This window comes from Papaver somniferum, chromosome 1 (assembly GCF_003573695.1).
Source record: "Papaver somniferum cultivar HN1 chromosome 1, ASM357369v1, whole genome shotgun sequence".
NCBI classification, from domain to species: domain Eukaryota; kingdom Viridiplantae; phylum Streptophyta; class Magnoliopsida; order Ranunculales; family Papaveraceae; genus Papaver; species Papaver somniferum.
The window spans coordinates 163,861,374-163,882,360 of record NC_039358.1 but is presented as its reverse complement, the minus strand read 5'-3'; the positions used below and the strand labels follow the sequence as shown (position 1 = coordinate 163,882,360).

Genomic DNA, 20,987 nt, shown 5'->3' with positions numbered 1-20,987 from the left:
CTAATTTGTTGAAAGATGTTCAACCCTTGTTTGTTCGTCGAGCTTAGGATACTCGAGAAGAATATTACATATTTGCAGAAAGTACGAGTTACAAACTCAAGCTTGTTAAAGCGTACATACGCGAGTGTGAATTTCTGGTAGAGTATTTACGAAAATTTCTGTAGTGACACATGTACCCAAGTTATCGTGTTATATGTGACCTACAATCTCGTTTTGAGACAATTAGTAGAGAACTAAATGAATTTGTAGATTTAACCATGTAAGTCAATCGATTAAGAGGGTGAGGAGTGAAACTGATGCTGAATTGGTAAGAAGATCTATATAGGAATGGGAAAGATGTAACAGTGCATTATTCTGTTTCGAATATTGTTTTGAAATCCATAAGGTGTTGGCACATTCAACCCTTTTTGTTAGATGTTACTACACGAAATACATCTTAATGAAGATGTGTATTGAGTATAATGGTTACATAAATTGAATCGTTGATTCTAATTAGAAGTAAATGCTTATCAAGTAATGTAAGGATTAATTTAAATCATATGTAATTTGATTTCAACAGAAAGAAGTATTTTAATTAATTAAAATCAGAATATAGTAGCATAAATAAAACTTACAAGTCTTTTAGTATCTTCTTCACCTTGATTCCATTCTCCAAGACCCAGAATATTCCCACTTTCCAAATTTTTTATGAATTGACATGTATCTCCGTATTGTTCAAAAGAAAAAGTGTATGGTTGTAACATAGAAATGGTTGGTAGAAACGTAGAAGAGGTTGCAGCGGGATGAAAAGCTTCATTCTGGTTCCAGGTAGGAAATGATACAGAAAAACGTCTCTGATCTGGTTAACATACTTAATATTGGGAAATAGGCACAATTTATGGTTCCGTTTTTGGCACTTGTGTATCTCCCACATTCTCGTTCTATGATGAATTGATCCTAGAAGAACCGTTAGAATTTTCATGACCATCACGAACAATATGTTATCCCACTGCCATTTTGAACCATCTTCAAGTGAAAATCCGCCATTTAATGATTTATCCAATAAAAATTGTTAAGATCTATCTTCAATTGATCTCGAGTAGCATCTACATTGTGATAAGAATAAGTATGTTCCATAGTTGATGAAACTATTGAGATCGTGGTTGGATCACCTTGTGAAGTTATACTTGGAAAATCCATGTTTAAATGAAGCATATTTGATGAAGATGATGAAGAAGTTCCATATGTGGGATAACTCATTAAGCAGGGTTCTTCTTGAGGAGGATGGCTTATCACGGCCCATCCGAGCTAATGATGGCATATTAAACCCATAATATGCATATTGTGAACACCAATTATTGGCTTCACATTATTTGGTACTATTTGAGATTCCATGCTTCAGTAATATTCATTTTATTTACTTCAAACCTCTCCCATGGAATATGTTGCAACCTATTAAAATCTGACGCATAGACTTGCATACGGCTTTGGGGGTTAATCACCTTTGCAAAAGTACTTTAAAACTGCAAACACCAAACACCTCTGTGCTATTTCACGGTGAAAAAAACAACTCCTCGAAGTGGATAATCCAAAATACCTCTTCGGCTTCTCCAAACTCAGCAAAATTTTAGTAAGGATGCACAATAACATTTTAGAAGCTCTTGATATCTTTGAGCAAAAGCGAAAAGCATTCCATCGTCATCAGTGTCCTTATCTCAGTTCGTTTTGTAGAACATGTCCATTATTAGAACTCTTTGGGTGTTGTATGTAAGAACTGGTTTACCAACACAGAAGCATGTACCAAAACTCTCCTTCAAATATTGCTAATTAAGAAGTAGGTACCGAGCCTCCCCTCCATTATTTTGCGTTTCATCCTCTTCAAATATTGTTAATTAAGAAAACCTCCTCCAATGTTCCATCCAATTCCCAGTTAGGTGAGTCAGTAATTGTGTACACGTGGATAAACAAACGCATGTCACTTACATACCGAAAATGACATTGGGAAAGGTACAATCAACACTCAGCCACTTTAGTCTTCTTCTTCGTATCTTTCGTTCTATTAAATGAATTGAGCTTCATTTACCATTATAATTTGTTCTTCAAAAAATATAATAACAAGTAAACTAACAAAAAATTTATTATTAACATCACCAACTCGAAGACCCCGAAGATTATCTATAATGCACAGTGGAAATTAATTATCAAGCATTACACTATCGCGCCAAATCAAGCTCATAAGACTATGTCTAGCCAAAACATGATCATTTTTAGCATACCCAAGATATTATAATCCACCAGCACCTCATCTAAAATATTCAATTACAAAAATACCATCAAAAAAATAAAACTCTGAAACCGAGATTCAAGACTCCACATGACAGAAAAAACAAATAGTTCTTGAAAAGGAGAGGGTGCTAAGTATACCACCAACTTTTTCGTTCGGCAACCTGTATGGACAAAACCTAATACAATTGCAAGTAGATCTTAACTAATGATCCTTAAACTATATATGTATAGAGTTTTTCTCTTTCTCTTCTACAATCGATATGTTTAGGCAACAAATTTCGTGAACCTGATTTTGTAGAATAGTTCTTGGATGTTCTCATAAATCAATATCCAAGTTCGATCTAGTCATACCCAAATCAAGATGATCTGAATTCTTCCAAGTAGGAAACCTGTTATCAATCTTTCAAAATACGAATTCAATAAGAAAAAGTCTTGTTATTGATCATAATTAATAAGGACTTAAACTATCTAGATTGAATACGTACTACTTGTGTTATTCCTTTTATAAAGGTGAAACAATATATTGTGGAAAAGGAAAAACACAAGACACCAGAAATTTGTTAACGAGGAAAGTTGCACCTGCAGAAAAACCCCAAGATCTCGTCCAACTTTTAACACCAAAATGTATTAAGCCGCTAAACACACTAGCCTACTATCAGACTTCAGTCTGGAATGTAGTTAAAACCGAATCAATCCTCCAATCAATTCAGCTGCAGTCGTGCTCCTTATGTCTCTTGAATGTCTTAAGGCTCTAGGCCATTGATTCCCTTAGCTGACGTCCTTTAGAGCCTAAGATTTCTTTCGATCTAAGTGAAGAATTTTGATATCAATCTGCCTCTAACAAACAAGCCTATTTAAAAAAAAATAAAAAAAAGATCGTTTAGTTCAAGGCTTGGAAATCTGTTTGCAACAGAAAAATCTAGTAAACATATAGCAAACCTCGCGAATTCGGAATACATACACTCAGTTAGCTGAGAATCCTGGATTACTAACCACCTCTCAAGATAGATCTAAACCTATCAATAAAGAAAAGTGAAAACGCCGGGGGTACCAAAATATACCACCAACTTTTTCTTAGCCAATCTGTATGGACAAACTCAACACAACTCAGAGAGTAATAACTTAATCAAGGAAAGTGCCTAGAGTTTATATCTCTTTCTCTCTCTTGTTGTTAGAACGTTTACATAATTGAATTCGTGAACCTAACTACAAAGAGAGTTCTTGGGTGGTGCCAAAGACCAATGTCCAAGTCTAACAAGGTTGTACCTAGCTATTGTAATTGATCAACGTATAACCTGTGATATTTCAATTATAAAGATAAACAATATAATGTGGAAAAAGAAATAACACAGACACCAGGAATTTTGTTAACGAGGAAACCGCAAATGCAGAAAAACCCCGGGACCTAGTCCATATTGAACACCAAACTGTATTAAGCCGCTACAGACATTAGCCTACTACCAATTAACTTCGGTCTTGAATGTAGTTGAGCCCGAACTCAGTCTCCCACTGATTCAGGTACAGTCGCGCTCCTTACGCCTCTTGAATCCCAGCAGGACTTTGCGCAATTGATTCCCTTAGGCGTTCCCACACCAACTACTAGTTGTTTCAACTCAATTGAAGACTTTAAACCAAATCTGCCTCCCACAGATTAAGCCTATTATTGATTTCCTGATTTACGATCTAAACAGATGATCAGATCAAATGATAGATCCAGAATGGAAACCGATAGCAACTTAGACAAGAGTCTAGATGGCTATCCTCAAAATCTGGACTTATGCAGCCCAAAGTGCATCGTAGATTATTATTTACCTCACAAGTATAAAACTTGCGGAATCAACAAAGTATGAGACGTAGAGACTTTGTTGATTATTATCTATTTTGAATGATGGAGCAAGGCTCTACAAACAATGAAGATCAGGATATTCAAGTTATCAAGATAAAAGATAACTGGACCTGGCTTCAGGAATCCCAATGAAGTCTTTGTAGTTGTTAAACCCTAAAAGGGTTTCTGGAGAGGAAAACTCTAGATACAACTAGGACACACCGAAAAGTACTGTCAGGATTCAAAGATCCCAGTTGCCAAGAGTTCCCCTTATATAGACTTCAAAGCCTAGGTTGCTTTAGGATTAAGCTAAGATAGCTTTGGAACCAAACAATCAATATTCACTGTTAGATGAAAGCTTTGAATCTTATTTACATATACATGATATACACTATGGTTAGGTAAACCGTAACCGAGCCATGTATAAAGACTATATTCAACATGGTTAGCGAAACTAGCCGATTTGAACTTAAAATATTAATACTCATTTTCATGTTCACAAGAAATTAATATTAAGTCACAATCATGTGATCAAATGAGTCTAGTGTTAATTAGAGAATTGATCAAATGGAAATTACTTCAAGGAAATAATTTAATCAAAATTGAATCATAATCGATATAGTTTGTAAATGTACAAAGTACAAATACTTGAACCATTCGTGAATCGGCTGAGTCACAGTACATGGACCGGTTTGCAAAGTTATATGCAATGACCGAGTTCCGGAGTCAACCGAACTTCTCAATTCATAAACCGGTTTGCACACTTATGCAATTACCGAGTTCCGGACTCTATAAAACTTTTCAGTTCAAACTTTGAACTAACTCAAAGTTCCGGAATCTACAGAACTTTTTAGTTCATGTACCAGTTGTACATGGGGAAAACAATTTGTTGGTTTTTCAGGGAATTGAAGAGACGAGCATGTTGTCGAGACTCCTCAACCGAGCAAACTATTCAACCTCACACAGATGCACTGCAAATGGAGTGCTTAGATTCGAGAGATCAATCTATAGGACTCCGGCCTAAACCAAGTCAATGGACGTTCCAGAGTCAATCCGGTCGCAAAGAGGGAGATGGGTTGATATGTAGGAGGGAAGCTGAGAATTGTGTGGGATCAATGATGATCAATGATTGTGGATGTGTTGAAGGTTTCTGCAAGTTTCCGTGAACTCATGAGTTCGAATAAGTTTTGGTAGATTGATGAATTCTTGAGAGTAATTGCTCGAGAAATTTTGTGTAGACGAATGTTGTCCCCTCAATCATGGATTCAGAGACTTATTTATATTGTCAGAATGGTGAACACCTTGATCCCTGTAAGTGTGACGGTTTCTTGAGTGAAAGAGTGGGGAAGTGGGAAATCATGGTGAAACCAGTTCCAGGTCATGCAGAGACGTGGTTAACCGTCCACCCACTACTTTGCTAACTCCTTCAACCGTTTGCACGACTTACTTACATTTCTCATCGTGGATGAATCCACGTGCCGTTGGCCGCCAGACCAAAACCCTAATTGATATCCCCCCATGTGACATAATTGATGTCTCATGATTTGTGAAGTCTGCAAGGCATACGTGTATTAATTAATCAGTTGTTGACTGATCAGACAGTGAGTCTAAGTTTTGTTGAATTGAGCATGAGTGACGAATGCTCAATGATTCATAGATTGAACATACGTGTTCTTACGTTGATATTGCTCGTCTGAGAAAATACTGTTGAATTCGAGTAACTGAGCAAGTATTACTCGATTCGAAAAATTACTGAATATTGATAGCTCAATCAATATGCGATCAACTGAGCAAGTATTGCTCAATTCGACGAATCACTGAATATTGATAGTTGGATCAATATTCGAGTAGTTGAGCAAGTATTGCTCAATTCGACGGATTATTTATTGGTAACGTGACCCAATAAAATATTAATTAAAATATTGGTAGACTACCAAATATTATATGATTAATCCAGATGTTGATTGCTGAATCAACATAAATTTATTAGTGTTTGAATGTTGCTCAGAATGATGATTTATGGAGCGTTTATTCGAAACCCTAATTTTTGATCAATCGTTTGTCAATTGATGAATTACTGAAAATAAGTCATTAGTGATGGAGGGACCGACCACATGGGATGATGGAAGTCCATGTGGCGCCCAAGTGCTTGAGTGAGCGTGCACCAGGGTCCTTTGTTGACCGGTTGGTGAAAGAATAATGATTAAATGCCGGTTTCATCATTTATTAAAATAGTGCTCAATTGAGCATTAAGTGATAAAACCTAATTATGGAAAAGTGAGGGACCGACCAAGAGGGCATGAAATCGGATCTTGGTGTTCGTGGGACCAGCGGATGGTCGTTTGAGAAAATTCCAAGTTGGTTAGAAAGAGTTTGGACCCAATATGAGCAATTGAGCAAATTAGGTCAAAATTATAAGAATGTGTGGGACCGGCTCCTTGCAAGCCTTAGGGACGACGTTGGTCGGTCAAGGAAGTATGCCCGTGTCACCATCATGTCTGCGTCTCAGTCCTGAGAGTTTCGACATTTTCTGATGTGCGTTTGAGCAATATTTTGAATTTTCAGAAAAGTTCGATCTTTGACTGAAATTCTTGATTTTGCTCGAATGAGCAAGTAGAACTTTGCTCGTTTGATCAAAATTTGGAAAATATTAAAATAATGATATTTTAATATTTGGCGTGAGTATCCTAGTCGGTCATGTGACCATTTGACTTTTTGGCTTTTTCATGGTTGAGCAATATTTGAGAAAATATGAAGAAACCATGATTTTTGCTCAAACTGAGGAGTTTCATGAGATGAGGGAAATAACAATTATTAAAGATTAGGGATTGTAAGGTGTGGGACCGGCCACGTCTAGGTCATGGCCGGCCAGCCAGGTAGCCCGGTCCCGCGACATCTCTCCCTATTTTTGTGACGCCCCAACTCTTAAACCTGCTTAGATAATATGACTACAACCTAATTGAAGCATCAATTCCAGATCAATGATTCTAAGAATCATAAATACGTATAGTGAACTAAAACCAAACCCAAATTGTTAAACCAAAACACTCTGATATCTATAAATGAAGAACTCTCAAATGATATAAATATATTTGTGTGTTATTTTACAAAAAAATAAAGAATACATATATATTAAAGATACATAAACATAACTTAGTTCGGTAACGCTTTATACTACGAAAAATGGATATCTTCGCTGCACCATCTCTTCTGATAACTGAAAACTGAAGTGGAAACGAGTGAGCACATCATCCCAAAAGGGAGCTCAATGAAAACATATAACTCTCAAGATATCACTAACATGATTCATAGTTCTGAAAGAATATGAAGTGGAAACGAGTGAGCACATCATCCCAAAAGGGAGCTCAATGAAAACATATAACTCTCAAGATATCACTAACAGGATTCATAGTTCTAAAAGAATATAAATTAAAAGAAACAAGAAGAAACTAATAATTCAACTATTTATGCATCATGAAGCAGGTGTCACTCTAACCTCGCCAAACTCATTGGAGAAGACGACATGAGAGCAAATAATCAATAATAATAACATCGTCCACACAGAGTGCCCAGACAAACCATGATTCAGAATATTACCATCAAGATCAGAAAGTTAGTCAAACTAGTATAATATGCACACGAGTGATTTCCCCAAAATAAAGTAGTATATATAATAACGAAACGGGGAAGAAGCCGCCCTACAAGGTAATATTATAACGGGGAAGAAGTCGCCCTACTATATATTATTTATATACTATCGAAACGGGGAAGAAGCCGCCCTACTAATATATTGAAACGGGGAAGAAGCCGCCCTACTAAGTAATATTAAAACGGGGAAGAAGCCGCCATACTTAACTTAGCAAAGAGCCGTGGGGAATCACAGACACTCCTTGTGGGGAAATCATACAACGCATATTACACGCACATAAAGACACATACAAGCATTTACATAGATAGTGAAACACACAAACATGCCAAAAGTAATAAAGAGTCATCATGCTCGCAATAGAAAGAATGCTCAATGATTACAAGAAGGTTACAGAGTTCCCACCTATTTTGATGACAAGCCTCGCCTACCTCGAGATCCTCATTCTACTGGTTCATCCTTTGAATCGATCGCTGTTAATAAAGACTAACTGTTAATCACACAATTACTCTAAGAGATTAGCCAAAAGGCTCACACAAGATTCATAACATAATATCTTACAAGTCTCTAATTATAGGCTAAGTCGAATAACTAACAGTTCTACTTTTAGTAATGGTTCTATAACCAGGTGTTTAATGTTATAGGAAAGCACTCGGAAAACCCTACAACTTTGCAGAAGGATCTGAAAGTTAATTCGGACCATAAAGGGTCCAAAATATCAAAATACTAAATCTGACTCTAAATCTAGCCCACTTTGCCTGATCAGGCCCGACCCTCTAACCCGTTTACTGACCCATCGGGTCGACCCATAACCCGACCCAAAACACGGTCCACGACCCGCATAGATCTGACTCATACCGTCAGAATCTGACTCGGTCATCTTCTACACTAACTTCTGAAAATAATTCCAAGGGTTGGATATTAAAACAGCTCAAATGATCAACTTCCAAGGTCTCTACAGTAATCAATATAAATTCAAATGAATCAAACCTACGCTCTATAGAATCTCGGAATCACCCTCTACAACCTTATCCTACTGAATATTTTCTAGATCCAACTTTCACCTATCAAGAACAACCCAAACTTATGCTTACTCGTGACTGCTAACACATGGTATTTGCTGCATCGACTAATTTTCCGGCATCTATATCTCACTCGTTACTCAACCGATTAGAACAAACTTTATATCAATAGAAATTCCACCCGGCGTACTACAAAATACATTTATATATCTATGTCTAATTATGTTTTTAAGGTACCTAATTAAGTCCATAGATAATGAGTAGTAAACAAAATACCATGCAAAATTATAATGATCATGCATCAAGAACTTAATGGTTGCTACTCTAATCTTCTATCTAACAGGTACCCAAACCTATAAAACGTATTACAATCGATTAGATATGATACCTTAGCTATTTGCACAAACTTCCAACAACACCATCCTCTTATCAATCAATCCATCATCTTTATGATCAAGAACACCGTTAAATAACTAACTCTTCATGATGATCTTTATACATACTCAAATGGTTCTTTCATTCCATCTCTCAACTCTTTATGTTTCTGCTAAGCTCTTGCTACTCTCTTTACTCACTATAATTTTCTATCAAGTTCTTTCACTCTTCATCACCTTTTGAGACTTTCCTTCTTTATTTCTATCGAGGAACTCTCATAACCTCAATCTTACTTACTAGCTCTCTGTCAAGCTATCACTTTCATTCTATCCTAAGCTAATAGGTGAAACAGCTCTAGTGAAAAGAAGAGATAACCCTTCCAAAAACGATAAAAAAGAAACAAACGTTTTCAAATATAAATTTCCTATTTAATTATATATACCCCCTTAAACTATTATATATTTCAAATTAAGGATCTACTAGTGAAACTATATTATACAACTCCAGTCAAGTCCAGGGTACAAGTCAACGGCGAGGTCAGGCCAAGTTAGACAGTCAACGATAAGGTCAACGCTGACGGTCAACAACAATTTGACTAATTTCTACCCCATCTTCCGAGTCTCGTATCTTCTCCGTCCGGTATCCGATTGACGTGTTCTAGTAGTTTATTTCACATAACTTTTCGAGACCTATCTTTTGGTACTAGTTTCATGGCCAAATTAATTTTAGATTATTTTATATTAATTTTTATTCACATTTAATTAATTGCGTTATCATCGGCTAAATCGTCTCTTGACTGGTCTAATAGCGTTGACGTGCCTGAGGGTCGTTACAATTTTATTGTTTTTCATGAAACCGTGAAAATATGGAGAAACCATGAGTTTTGCTCAAACAAGGAAAGTTGTAGAATGAAGGAGTTTTCATGAGTTCATGAAAATAATAAAATAAGGAAAAATAATGGAAGGGGCATGGGGACCGGCCACCGCTAGGGCATGGCCGGCCGTCCGGTGGGCCCGGTCCCTGGGCGCCCCTTTATAATTTTAATATTATTATTTTCTCTCTCCTGTTTTGTGTAGGATTCCTCATTTGTCCATATTTTTGAATGCTCGTTCGCACATTTGGGTGCTCGTTCGTACATCATTGTTGAGTACACTTGCACCATTTTCTTGGGGCTTACTTAGTGATGGTCTAGATGCCCGATTGCTGAGTATTTATTACTAATTCATGAAATTTAGTAGAGAATGGTTCATGAAACTGAGTAATAAAGGTGAGTAGTTATTTATTACCAATCCATAAGATCAACCGTGGATTCGATTATGGGTTCAGAATAATAGAATGAGCATTACCATCCCATAGGATCGTGGATTCGAATACAGAATCGAAGTAATAAAAAATTTTATTACTATTTCATGAGATCAGTCGTGGATTCGATCATGAAATCGGAGTAATGAGACTATCCATTACCATTCCATGAGATCAGCCGTGGATTCGATCATGAAATCGGAGTAATGAGATAAAATAGATTATCTTCTAGGAATTCAGTGGTGAATGTCACGGTAGAATTAATATATTACAGAAGGAATATTAGCCAGTTAAAGCGTCATACCTTTTCTGAAAGGTGCATAGTCAGGAAACATCGAGTGTTGCCGATGTCCTGAAGGCGTTTTTCCCTCTCAACAATTATGTATGGAGAACCGCCTGAATTTATACACGGTCTCTCTACATAGTCAGGGAACAGTGAGTGTCACCGACGTCCTGAAGGCGTTTTTCCCTCTCAACAAACAATTATGTAGGAGGACCGCCGATCATTCTTCTATGTAGAGAGGTCATGATGAAATGCACAACATCGAACGCTCAGCTAGTGGGAGGCTTTTTGAGAATCATATTCATCATGGCTCTGAGAGGAACTCGATCAGAGATTGTGAAACGGTTCACGGATCGTAAAATATGAATCGTCACATGCGTTCCTGAAGCCGGGTCAGAAACATGCAGTTTCATGATTTTACGATTTTGACCTTTGTTGAAAATCCACCATTAACATTAAGTCTCCTGCTTAGTGAGGGACGATCATGTTCCCCGATAAACATTAGATGGTGATTTTCAGTCGACGAGATTAGTGGTTGAACTCAGTCGTACAAAAATATTCTCAGAATCCTCGATTTGCTCCAATGGTGTCATGTACAAGCAAATGTACAGATAAGGAACCTGATAATATGATAGAGTGTGATTTCGTGAGTGTGGAGAGATGAAGCACCGCTGATTTGGTCGGTTGAAAGTCCAGTTTTGGTCGGTTTAGCGTTTACGGGCTCGACCCAAAAAAGGAAATCCTTGTTTTATTAGGTTTTTGGAAATAAATTTGATATAAAAGAGAAAAAATCCTAAAAAAAAATTATTTTATTTCTTCTTGGCCGTGCAAACTCTCTCCTCTCTTCACCTCCTTCACGCGAGCAGCAGGAGGGAGAAATTTTTTTGCCGGACTGCAGTCGTCGCCGATCACCGTCCTGCCAAATTCCGGCCGGCACCGACCAGGTAAGTCTTTTTTTTTTTTTTGCTTTATGTTTTGTGTTCTTCATGAGTTGTTTGAAAACAAAAAAAATTCATAAGTGTTCATGCATGCGTAGGTTTTATGAAGAATTTGTTTAGAAAAACGTATATATACCCGTTCGATCGTTAGTTTAAGAAACGAGCAAAAATCCCTAATATGAAAGAGATACATAAATTCTTGAGTAGACATGGTCTAGTTGCAGTAGAAAATTTTTGTTTATGAGGTTTCATGAAAACCAAAATTTATTTTCAAAGCATGAACTTTCACAAACACTTTTAGGAATGTAGGTTCGTTCGCAGTAGAAGTAATAAATAATGATCATTAGAGTTAGAGGAATTTTGAAAAGACCTGCACTCCATGATAAAATTTATTTGTGAACTTTCAAAATTTTATTTGGAATATGTGGACTCTTGCAAAAATAGTAAATACCCTCGTTTCATTAAACAAATGCTCGTTTGAGCAAAAAAAAATAAATTATACTAACTCACGCAATTTTTTTTTTCACACGTGAGTTTTTTTTTTTTTTAATTTTTAATAAAAAATCAAATAGAAATTTTTTAAGTAATTGTCAGAGATAAACAATTGTATTTTATGATGTGTATTTGCGGCATAAAATCATGAAACGTTCACATGAAGAGTTTATGTGAATTGTTCATAGTTACGCGAAAAGTCAGTGTTGACTCTTAAATGACAAGTTTTGCAGGTTTGAAAGAACGAGCAAATTTTCGGAGTTTTACGTTGTTATCACTAAGTTCGTGAATCCGTAAATATGTAAGAGTTGAGGATTACCGTTTTTGTTATGAATTCGATATTAGCATATCTGTAATTGTGCGCTTCTGGTTCCAGATAATAGTGACTTCCAGCAGCAGTAATTATGATTATGATTCTTATTCTAGCTCTTCTGAAGAGGATTCCAAGATTTCTGCGGCCAATGCACGTTCCAAGACAGATCGTGCTAAGGAGATAATAAATAGCATGCCTCTCAACGATCTAAAAGTTGCTCGTGATGAACTCTTGAAGAGGAAATCCAGGGAAGAGATAATAGCTGATTATCGGGAGAAAAGGCGTAGAATTCAGCGAAAAATACTAGAAGTTGGGGAGAAACTCCGATCTCGTCCTGATGGTGTAGCCTCAGACTCAGATGCTGAAGAAGAGGAACCCGTGTGGGAGCCGATGGAACGCAGAAGTAAGCCATATCCACCGCACAGGGAGATTGAGCAACTGGTTAAGGCTGATCTCCAAGCTGAACGTGATGAAAAAGACTACTGGGATGCAATATATGGCGATATCGAGGAGGAAGAATTCCCCAGTTCGGACAGTTATTCCGAGAAAGATCTGAAGAGAATTCCATGGACGATGATGATGATGACGATGAATCCGAAAATTCTGACGATTAGTCTTTCCTGCGAATATTTCTGAGATCATTTATTTTCTGTTGAAATAGATATTATCCCATTATTTGAGCGGTTTGGCTGTAGAGATATTCAGAGATTATTTTTTATGTTTTTTGAACAATCCCTTATCGCATCTTCTATCCCATTCTTTGCATGCCTTTGATTGGATGAACCCATATTCGCTTGTGTGAAAATTAGTCGTGATCTTCGGGAGTATGACTGCATGAGCAAACCAAAGAATCATGATTCGCACAAATCATTAATTTCTGTTAAAATATTGACTGCGCTTGGTTGGACCATCAGTCCCCAGTCCCCAGTATTGTCGCTCTTTTTCCATATCACCAACGGAATCTAGTTTGAGATCTAGAGTCTCACTAGAAATCACAACTGATTTGACCGTTCATAGAACATAAGTATCCACCGTCTTCTGTTTTGACTTTCAAAACTTAGGGTTTTTTATTTATACGACACATCTTCTTCTGCTCCTGTATATTTATCAGAAGAAATTTTGATCACGGCCATACCTCTCATTATCACCATGTCTGGTAGCAGTGCTTCTTCTCAAAACAGATCTCCGGTAAATCATGAGGTTGGGACATCCATCTTGGTAAGTTGCACACTTTATTTTATTTTCATGTAATCATAATGGCTGACTAAAGAAAATGATTTGTTGCAAGGAAATCAGGGGAATCGACTTTCTTCTTCCTCTTACAGTTGAAGGCCTAAGCGGACTGTTAAAGCTCCTGCTCGTTATAGGCCTGCTCGTGCTACTGAACGTCTGTGAGTCTCTCACCAAAGATATCTTTCGTTCAAGCGTTTTTCCAACTTCACTGAAATTGAACGTTTCTGCAGGTTGATGTTCATGTCGTTGTCGATGCTAGAAAGAGAAGAAATGGAAAGTTCGTGGTTGCGGCTGATGATGCTGATAATCTTGCTGACGAAAACTCAAACAACTCTGTAGATGCTGATTCCAGGGTTTCTGTCCGTGAATACCCAGCGGTTGGACTCCCATTTAATACTCCCATGGTCAACATTTTCCCGGGCAATCAACTTGTTGGAGATTAGTTCCTAAGTGTCACACATCCCTTTACACCAGAATTTGGAGGAAGTATGGACAGATTTCTACCACTGAAGTGTGGAGAGGATTTCTGCCGACTTTATTGACTACAGTTGCTGGATTATTGCCCATTACTGACGAGATGAACAAAATAAACCTACGAGGTGTAAAAAATGAAGAACTGCACAGATGGGATGATATGATCTCGAACAGTGAGGTCTTGCAGTTCAATATAAGTTGGATTCATCGTCGACTCGAGATCATCAAGGTTGATAGAGCAGCTGCTGCTGCAAATATAATTTCTTCTACGTCTGCCATCATAGAAGAGGAGAAGGCACTTGCTCTGGAGTCGGCAAGGGTTGAGAAAGCTGTCCAGGTTTTGAGAGTGAAGAACGAAATTTTTTAAAAGAGGTTTGACATGGCTTTCAGTAAGAACTATTTGTTGTTAGATGGTTTGCTCTGAGTAAGCGTTTAAGAGAGATTTTTCTTGTGAGATTCAGACTTGTTTAATAAAGTAGATGACTGGAAGAATTTTGTGAGATTCATTGAAAATTTTGAATTTTGAACGAATGAGCATATTGCATACTCTTTGAAGGAATAGAAATTACATTTTGAAATTTAACATATAATTGTTTGTTTAAGCATAATATGCCTTGAGCCACTTGCCATTGATGATGTTCCCTTCCACTCCTCCATTAACAGCTAAGATTTTGTAATATCCATTGGATACTGCTTTGATGATTACATAAGGCCCTTCCCATTTCGGAAAGAACTTGGGAGCAGACATGTCTTTTTGAATATGTTTTGATGTTTTCAAAACCAAATCTCCTACTTGAAATGTTCGAGGTATTACCATTTTGTTGTACACCTTGGAAACCCTTTGTTTGTAGGTTTCCACGTATTTTTCCACCTTGGCCCTTCTTGAATCGAACATGTCCAATTCAACAATCCTTGAATTAGATTCTTCAGCTTCATCCCACTGCACTCCACTTGCCGCTGCGATTCTTGCAGAGGGAATTTTGATCCCAGCTGGGAGAATAAAATCAGCGCTATAGATAAGAGAATACGGTAAAGTCCCAATTGAGCTTCTTGGTGCGGTGAGGTAGGCCCACAAAGCCATGGGTAATTCTTCATGCCACGTTCGTGGATTATCATGAACTGTTCGACTAAGAATCCGGATCAAGGTTTTGTTGGTGCTCTCCGCTTGTCCGTTTCCTTGGTGATAGTACAGTGTAGAGAAAATCTGTTTGATTACGTATTCCTCGAGCAATTCTGCAACATGTTTGTTGGCAAAAGGAGTTCCATTATCTGTGATGATATGTTTAGGAACGCCGAATCTGCATATGATGTACTCTTTGATGAAAGCTGCAATTGTTACTCCAGTGGTGCTTCGAAGAGGAATATCCTCAACCCATTTGGTGAAGTACTCTGTTGCTGTGATGATGTATTCATGCTGCTTCGAAGATGATGGATTGATTTTTCCAATGATATCGAGTCCCCAGCTATAGAAGGGCCATGGACTGCTCACAGAATGTAATGGAAGACAAGGAGTGTGAATGAGGTTGCCATGAACTTGGCATTGATGGCATCTCCGAACATAGGCAGCCGCATCGTCTTCCATGATCGGCCAATAATATTTCTCATGAATTTGGAGAAATAATTTCTTCTTTCCTTGGTGTTCACCTTCGTGCATCTCTTTCAAGATTGTAGGAATTTCATGTTCGGCCAAGCATCTTAGGAGGTTCCCACAAAAACTTTTGCGATACAAAATCCCTTCCAAGTAGACAAAGCGTTTAGCCCTCTGAATGAGTTTGATCACTCCTTTATTCTCCGACGGAAGATTGTTGTCACAAAGATATTTTATGTAAGGTTCTCTCCAGTCCCCAGTGTGGTGAAATGTTAGAACCTCCAGATGATGAGGTGGTGTCTGACAATTGGGACATGACTCTTGTAACTTTCTCCACTAAGCCTCCATGGAGGGCCAATAGTACCCGAGTCTTTGAAGTCTTCTGTAAAGTGTGACTACCAGGGTTTGTCCGCTGCTCGCTCGCTTCCTCATCTCCAAGGCATCGTGACAAGGATCCATCAGGATTGCGATAATACAATGCTCAATGTAGCAGAAAAAAGTTCTTCAACTCCTTGAGGCTGATTTTTCCTTTTGTAAGAGAACTGCCCAATTCATGAATAATGGGTGCCCACCAGTCGCTCGATTGAGCATCTTCAACTTGAGTAAGCCAGGTAGATGATACAGAACGTCTTTGCACAACGATGGCTTTCTCTGACCCTTCAAACTGCAGCTTAGACGCAAGAATCTCCAGGCAGTCAGCGTGTCTGTTGTTGGTGCGGCCAGTATGCACAATTGTTGCATCAGAAAAATGAGCTAATAATCTTTGTGCTCCGGATCTGAATGGAGCGAGTGTTACTTCCTTGAGAGAGCACACACCATTCATGTTATTGACCAGCAACTTTGAAACTCCTCTTATCTCCAGATGCATTGCTTCTGCTTGCTTGGCCAAAGATAACCCCAGGAGGAAAGCTTCATATTCTGCCGAATTGTTGGTGCAGTGGAAGTCCAGCTTGAATGAAAGTGAGAAAACTTCACCAGATGGAGATACTAGTACAATGCTAGCATAGCCAGTATCATTGCTCGGAGTGGCGGATCCATCAAAGTACAATAGCCATGTTTCTTCCTGAATGATTGAGATCTCAGGAAATTCACCGGGCATTTCTTCATGCAACATCGTGATGTCTTCTCCAGGGAAAGCATCAAGTAAGTCTGCAATTGCTTGTCCCTTGATTTCTTTAGGCAGGACACATGCTATGTCAAACTCTGACATCTGAAGTAGCCACTTTGCGAGTCTTCCAATCAAAGCAGGCTTCAACAGTAAGAACTTTATAGGATCAGCTTTGGCCACCAACACAACTCTGTTTGATAGAATATAATGCCTGAATCTCTGAATTGCGTGAACCAATGCTAGGCACGCTCTTTCAACCTTTGGGTATCGGATTTGGGCATCCCTCATTGTGCGACTGAAATAATAGATCGGGCATTCGATGCATTCTTCGTCTTCTTGAGCGAGGAGTGCTCCAATAGCAACATCACTGGAGGCTGTGTAAAGTATTAGTGGTCGTCCTTGCACCGGAGATTTCATGACAGCAGGTGATAGTAATATCTGCTGTATTTTCTGGAACGCTTCTTGTTGAACGGTTGCCCATTTAAAACTTGCTCCTTGCTTTTGCAGAGGAGTGAATAAAGCAATGAGTTGGGCCAATACGGGAATGAAACGCTGAATATAGTTTACCTTGCCCATGGAACTCTGGAGATCTTTCACAGTTCATGGAGAAGGCATGGTAGTAATGGCTTTCGCCTTGTCTGGATCGACCTTGATTCCTTCTGCAGTAACCAGAAACCCAAGGAACTTTCCAGAAGAGACACCAAAAGCGCACTTCAGAGGATTCATCTTTAGTTTGTATTCTCTGCATCTTTCAAAGACTTGCCTCAGAATGTCTAGGTGGGATGCTCGAGTCTTCGATTTCACCACCACATCGTCAACGTAGTCTTATACTTGCTTGTGCATCATGTCATGGAATATTGCAGTCATGGCTCGCTGATAAGTGGATCGTGCATTCTTCAGGCCAAAAGGCATCACTGTGTAGTGAAAGTTTCCAATAGGAGTTCGGAATGCGGTCTTGTTAGCATCATGCTCGTACATCTTGATTTGGTTGTATCCACTGTAACCATCCGTGAATGAGAATATGTCGTGAACACTGGTTGCATCAACAAGCATATCAATGTTTGGCAATGGAAAGTCATCCTTCGGGCAACACTTGTTCAGGTTCCTGAAATCCACATAACATCGGATCTGGCCATTTTTCTTCTTGACCGGGACAATATTCGCCAACCACGTTGGATGTTGAATAAGTTTGATGAATCCTGTTGTTAGTAATTTATGGATCTCCACTTTGATTTGTTCCTCAACCTCGTGTCTGAACTGCCTAGGCAGTTGCTTGACAGGTTTGGATCTGTGAGTGATGTGGAGATTATGAGTGACCAGTTTGTCATCTAGGCCGAGCATCTCTTCGTATGTCCAGGCGAAGATATCTTGATATTCTTTAAACAGACCTATCGATCCTTCTCGTTCCTCAGATGTGAGGGAATAACTGATTAAAATCGGCCTTGGTTTTCGTCTGTTCCGATGTTGATAATCTCAATATCATCAGTTGTGGAATTCGTGCCATCTTGCAGCTGTCGTGGTGCATCTCGAATTTCTTCATCGGATGACTGCTCATTCTGGCATGATCCTTCAGGGCGGGGATACTTTTCATCGACCTCCCCTGTTAATTGCTAATCTTTTCAACGGAGATAAATGACTCTCCCTTCCGCATCATAATCAGTAATAAAATTGGACTTTTTATGAGTCGTACGTTGACCCTGACGATGCTTGAGCGGTGTGGTAGACAGTTTGACGGATTTAGCATCTGTTGATGATGATTTTTCGGTTTTCTCAATAGATTTCCAACTTGGGAGTGGAGTACCACAGATCTTGTTTAGAGGTTCGGGGATACTCTTTGGAGGTTCCAGGAACTCAACATCATAAACCGGAGCATAAGGAGACACTGAAGCTGCAACGCGGATGATTTTGTTGTTGAACAAAGCTTTCATAAATTGATGGTATGTCGAAGGAACAACCTTATTGTCATGGATCCACGATCTTCCAAGTATTATGTGATAATCAGGATCTTTCTCAATCACATGAAACTTGACAGTGGATTGAATCGGCCCTACTTTCAGATCCACATAGACATACCAGTATGTGTGACTTTGGCTTCCTTCAAAACCCGTCATTAATATGGGATGATGAACGATCTTTCTTTGCGGAACTTTGGCCTCCTTGAGAGTCTTCATAGTGATGAGATTTGTAGAAGCGCCTGTATCGATGAGAACTCTCCTGAATTTGGAATCCTTAATAGAAGCAGTTACGAACATGGCTCGATTATGTCCTTCCTCCGCCATTCGGTCTTCCTCAGTGAAGGTGATGTTGTTGATCGAAGGTTCGGACACCATGGACACTTATTCAACCACCAGAGATGATGGAACTATTCGCGCATCAGACGATATTTTGTTTAGTGCGGCAAACGTGTTCGTACGCTGTTCTCTGGAGAAATATAGGAGTTCACATACATTCTCAATTAAATGTGTGATCTCTTGTTCCACCGACTTTTCATAAGTGGAGAAGTTGTTGGCTCGAGGATGATCATCAGTTGAGAGATTAGCCATCAACGTCGGAATTTCTTGAGCAGGGGCGCCGCTCAAATCCGATGTCAGTATGACGAGGAAATTCAATATGTTGTTCAACGTCTCTTTCATAAGGTCCATGTTCCTTGTCTGAATCTCTTGTACTCGTGCCAACTCGATCAAGGTCAGTAATTCCGCGTCGACTGTTCCATTGGATGGAGTGCTGGAAGGAGGAACAGTTCTGTTGATGGTGGATTTTCATCAAAGGTCAAAATCATAAAATCATGATACTGCATGTCTCTGACATGGCTCTCAGGCATGTGACGATTCATATTTTACCAGCCATGATGAACATGTTTTTCGAAAGGCCTCCACTAGCTGAGCATTCGATGCCTCGCATTTCATCATGAACTCTATGTAGAATAACATAATTAGGCGGTTCTCCTCAGATTGAGAACTTAACGCCTTCAGGACGTCGGTGACACTCACTGTTCCCTGACTACATAGAGAGACCCACCTCTACATAGAAGAACGATTGGGCGGTTCTCCTCAGATTGAGAGCATTAACGCCTTCAGGACGTTGGTGACACTCACTGTTCCCTGAATATGTAGAGAGACCGTGTATAGATCCAGGCAGTCCTCCGTACATAATTGTTGAGAGGGCAAAAACGCCTTCAGGACTTCGGCAACACTCGATGTTTCCTGACTATGCACCTTACAGAATGGGTATGACGCTTTAACTGGCTAATAAGATTAATTCTACCGTGACATTCACCATTGAATTCCTAGAAGATAATCTATTTTATCTCATCATTCCGATTTCATGATCGAATCCACGGATGATCTCATGAAATGGTGATAGATAAATTATTACTCCGATTTCATGATCGAATCCACGGCTGATCTCGTGAAATGGTAATATATTACTCCGATTTCATGATCGAATCCACGACCGATCTCATGGAATGGTAATAAACAATCATTACTCTGAATCTATGGTCGAATCCACGATCCCATGGAATGGTAATACTCATTTTATTATTCTGAATTCATGGTCGAATCCACGACTGATCCTATGGATTGATAATAAAAAAACTACTCAGTTTCATGAATCATTCTCCACTGAATTTCATAAATTAGTAATAAATACTCAATAATCGGGCATCAGGACCATCACTGAGTAAGCCCCATAAAATGGTGCAAGTGTACTCGACAATGATGCACGACCGAGCACCCGAATGCACAAACGTGCATTCGAAAATATGGATAAATGAGGAATCCTACACAAAACAGGAGAAAAACAATAATAATAATAAAATAAGAGGCGCTCATGGGCAGGGCCCACCGGCTAGCCGGTCGTGCCCTAGCCGTGGCCGGTCCCATGCCTTTCCCATTATTTTCACTTATTTTGTTATTTTTATGGACTCATGAAAACTCCTTCATTCTAGCAACTTTCCTTGTTTGAGCAAAACTCATGGTTTTCCCATATTTTCATGGTTTCATGAGAAATAATATTATAAAGTGTCGTAGGACCGGGAAACTTGGCCGGCCGGCCATGCCCTAGCCATTGTCGGTCCCACACCTTGCTATCCCTATTCGTTCGTAATTATTATTTCCCTCAT

The 20,987-nt window shown here is 38.8% G+C and overlaps 1 protein-coding gene across 1 annotated transcript; it reads right to left on the bottom strand.

Annotated features, from left to right (window-relative positions):
• Positions 1–16,237: 16,237 nt before the first annotated feature.
• Positions 16,238–17,152, bottom strand: LOC113353281. Its single transcript, XM_026596932.1, has 2 exons — positions 16,849–17,152; positions 16,238–16,743 (listed from the first exon to the last, which is right to left on the bottom strand). The coding sequence occupies exons 1-2, from the start codon at positions 17,150–17,152 to the stop codon at positions 16,238–16,240; spliced, it is 810 nt and encodes a 269-aa protein (XP_026452717.1).
• Positions 17,153–20,987: the final 3,835 nt, after the last annotated feature.

What these genes read in the sequence shown, in the direction of transcription:
- LOC113353281 (XM_026596932.1), bottom strand. Translation starts at nt 17,152, where the DNA reads ATGAGGGATGCCCAAATCCGATACCCAAAGGTTGAAAGAGCGTGCCTA. An exon ending in GTTGCATGAAGAAATGCCCG is followed by an intron (nt 16,744 to 16,848) that starts GTGAATTTCCTG and finishes GCATTGTACTAG; the next exon opens with TATCTCCATCTGGTGAAGTT.